This window comes from Rhizophagus irregularis, chromosome 6, assembly GCF_026210795.1.
Source record: "Rhizophagus irregularis chromosome 6, complete sequence".
In the NCBI taxonomy this organism is placed as follows: Eukaryota; Fungi; Glomeromycota; class Glomeromycetes; order Glomerales; family Glomeraceae; genus Rhizophagus; species Rhizophagus irregularis.
In genome coordinates this window covers 5,447,158-5,448,785 of record NC_089434.1, presented here as the reverse complement: position 1 = coordinate 5,448,785, position 1,628 = coordinate 5,447,158, and the positions used below count along the sequence as shown (strand labels likewise).

Below are 1,628 nucleotides of genomic sequence, written 5' to 3'. Positions count from 1 at the left end.
CACAATATTAATAATGAGAGGATATTTGAGATGAAAAGATGTATCCATTCAAAATATTTTTTTTTATATAAAAAATGGTATGACTTTAAGGAGTATCAATTTAATTGATCAACTTTTTAAATGCATTTAATAATAATTTTTTTAAACAACAGATTTTATAAAAAAATTTGTGCCAAAATTTCATTTAAAATTAAGTAATAATATTAATATAAACTTTGTAAGCTTTCCTTAGTTGAACTTTTTTTTAAAAATTATATAATAATCAAAGTTTTTACTGTCACTAATGGCAATTCACTGATATTATTGTTGGTAAAGCACTAAAAGCAGTGTGATTTGTCAAAATATATTTTTCTTTTCAGACTTTTGGAGAATACATATATAAAACATTTATTAATATTAAAGGAATGAGAAATACATATTTATATGGCTTTATTTTAAATAAAGTCGATCATTGTTACACATACTGAGTGCTGACTGCTGACGTAAAGTTGAGTCCGAATTCATAAATAAAGTAATAAAACAGACGTCAAACATTTACAAAATTTAATTCCCTATTCGGGTAAAATACAGCTTTATTGAATATAAGATATATAACTAGAACATATTCTGTATCCAAAGAAAAAGAAAACATATATTGATTTCTAAATTTTTCTAACAGTAAACGTTACTTCCGCATTACTACCATCTCCCCCCGAGCAACTACATTCATACTTCTCTGGACAACTAGAATTATAGAGATTAGCACCATAATAGGGAACATACCAATAAAAACCAAAATTGCCATGAACACTTTCATAAGTTGTTCCGCCTTCTGTCCCGGTCAGGATACTATCGGATTTGCTTTTCCATTGGCCCTTACTCCAAGGATGTATGCTTACTGGTGGGTATGTTTCCCATGCCCCTTTTTTTAATTCGTAAGATGAGAGCCATAATTTAATTTTACTTTTATTAATTACTGTAACCGAAGCACTTCTATCTGCAGCAAATAGTTCGGAACTGACATGGTTGAGGTTTCAGACAATGTTAAGAAAATAGTAAACGGCAACGAAACGTCATTTACAAAATTTAGACAAAAAAAGAAATTTTACTTAGTAACGGCGGCAAAGAAAGTCAAGAGGAGTAAAAAGAAAATAAGCTTCATTTTAGTTTTTTTGTATCGAAATTTTTTTTTTCCACTTTTCAAATTGTGGGTCAAGACTACTTTTCAAGACTCAAGGACATATTTATACATAAAAATTTTGGATGCTTAGGGTTTCAAAAGAACCCCCGTCTAAAAAGACTCTTCGGTGCTTATTGAATTGTGACACGTCATCACGTTACTGTATTATATAATGGCTTAGTAGGCTTTGAACTTGGAGAGATTTATAAATTAACAAAGAACTTGAGAAATATCTAAGTATCTAATTTTGTAATGTGCTGTTCGTTTAGGTTTTGTTGACAAATAAAGTTTGCGGTAAAAATGGTAAAAATGTCATAACCACATGTATTCACGTGTTCGATTATAATATTGACAGCTGGCAATGATTCGAACGCCCCAAGCCACTGAATAAGTATGACTGATTTGCAACTGGGCGTAACTTCTATACAACTCTCTTTCCTCAGTTTTCAACATTTGCTACTATTTTTTT

At 29.9% G+C, this 1,628-nt stretch overlaps 1 protein-coding gene across 1 annotated transcript; it reads right to left on the bottom strand.

Annotated features, from left to right (window-relative positions):
• Positions 1-390: 390 nt before the first annotated feature.
• OCT59_026806 (uncharacterized protein) lies at positions 391-1,195 on the bottom strand. The gene is made up of 2 exons (XM_025318796.2): positions 1,089-1,195; positions 391-996 (listed from the first exon to the last, which is right to left on the bottom strand). Exons 1-2 carry the CDS (start codon positions 1,139-1,141, stop codon positions 642-644), a joined length of 408 nt encoding a protein of 135 aa, XP_025175272.1. The 5' UTR covers positions 1,142-1,195; the 3' UTR covers positions 391-641.
• Between the last annotated feature and the right edge of the window lie 433 nt (positions 1,196-1,628).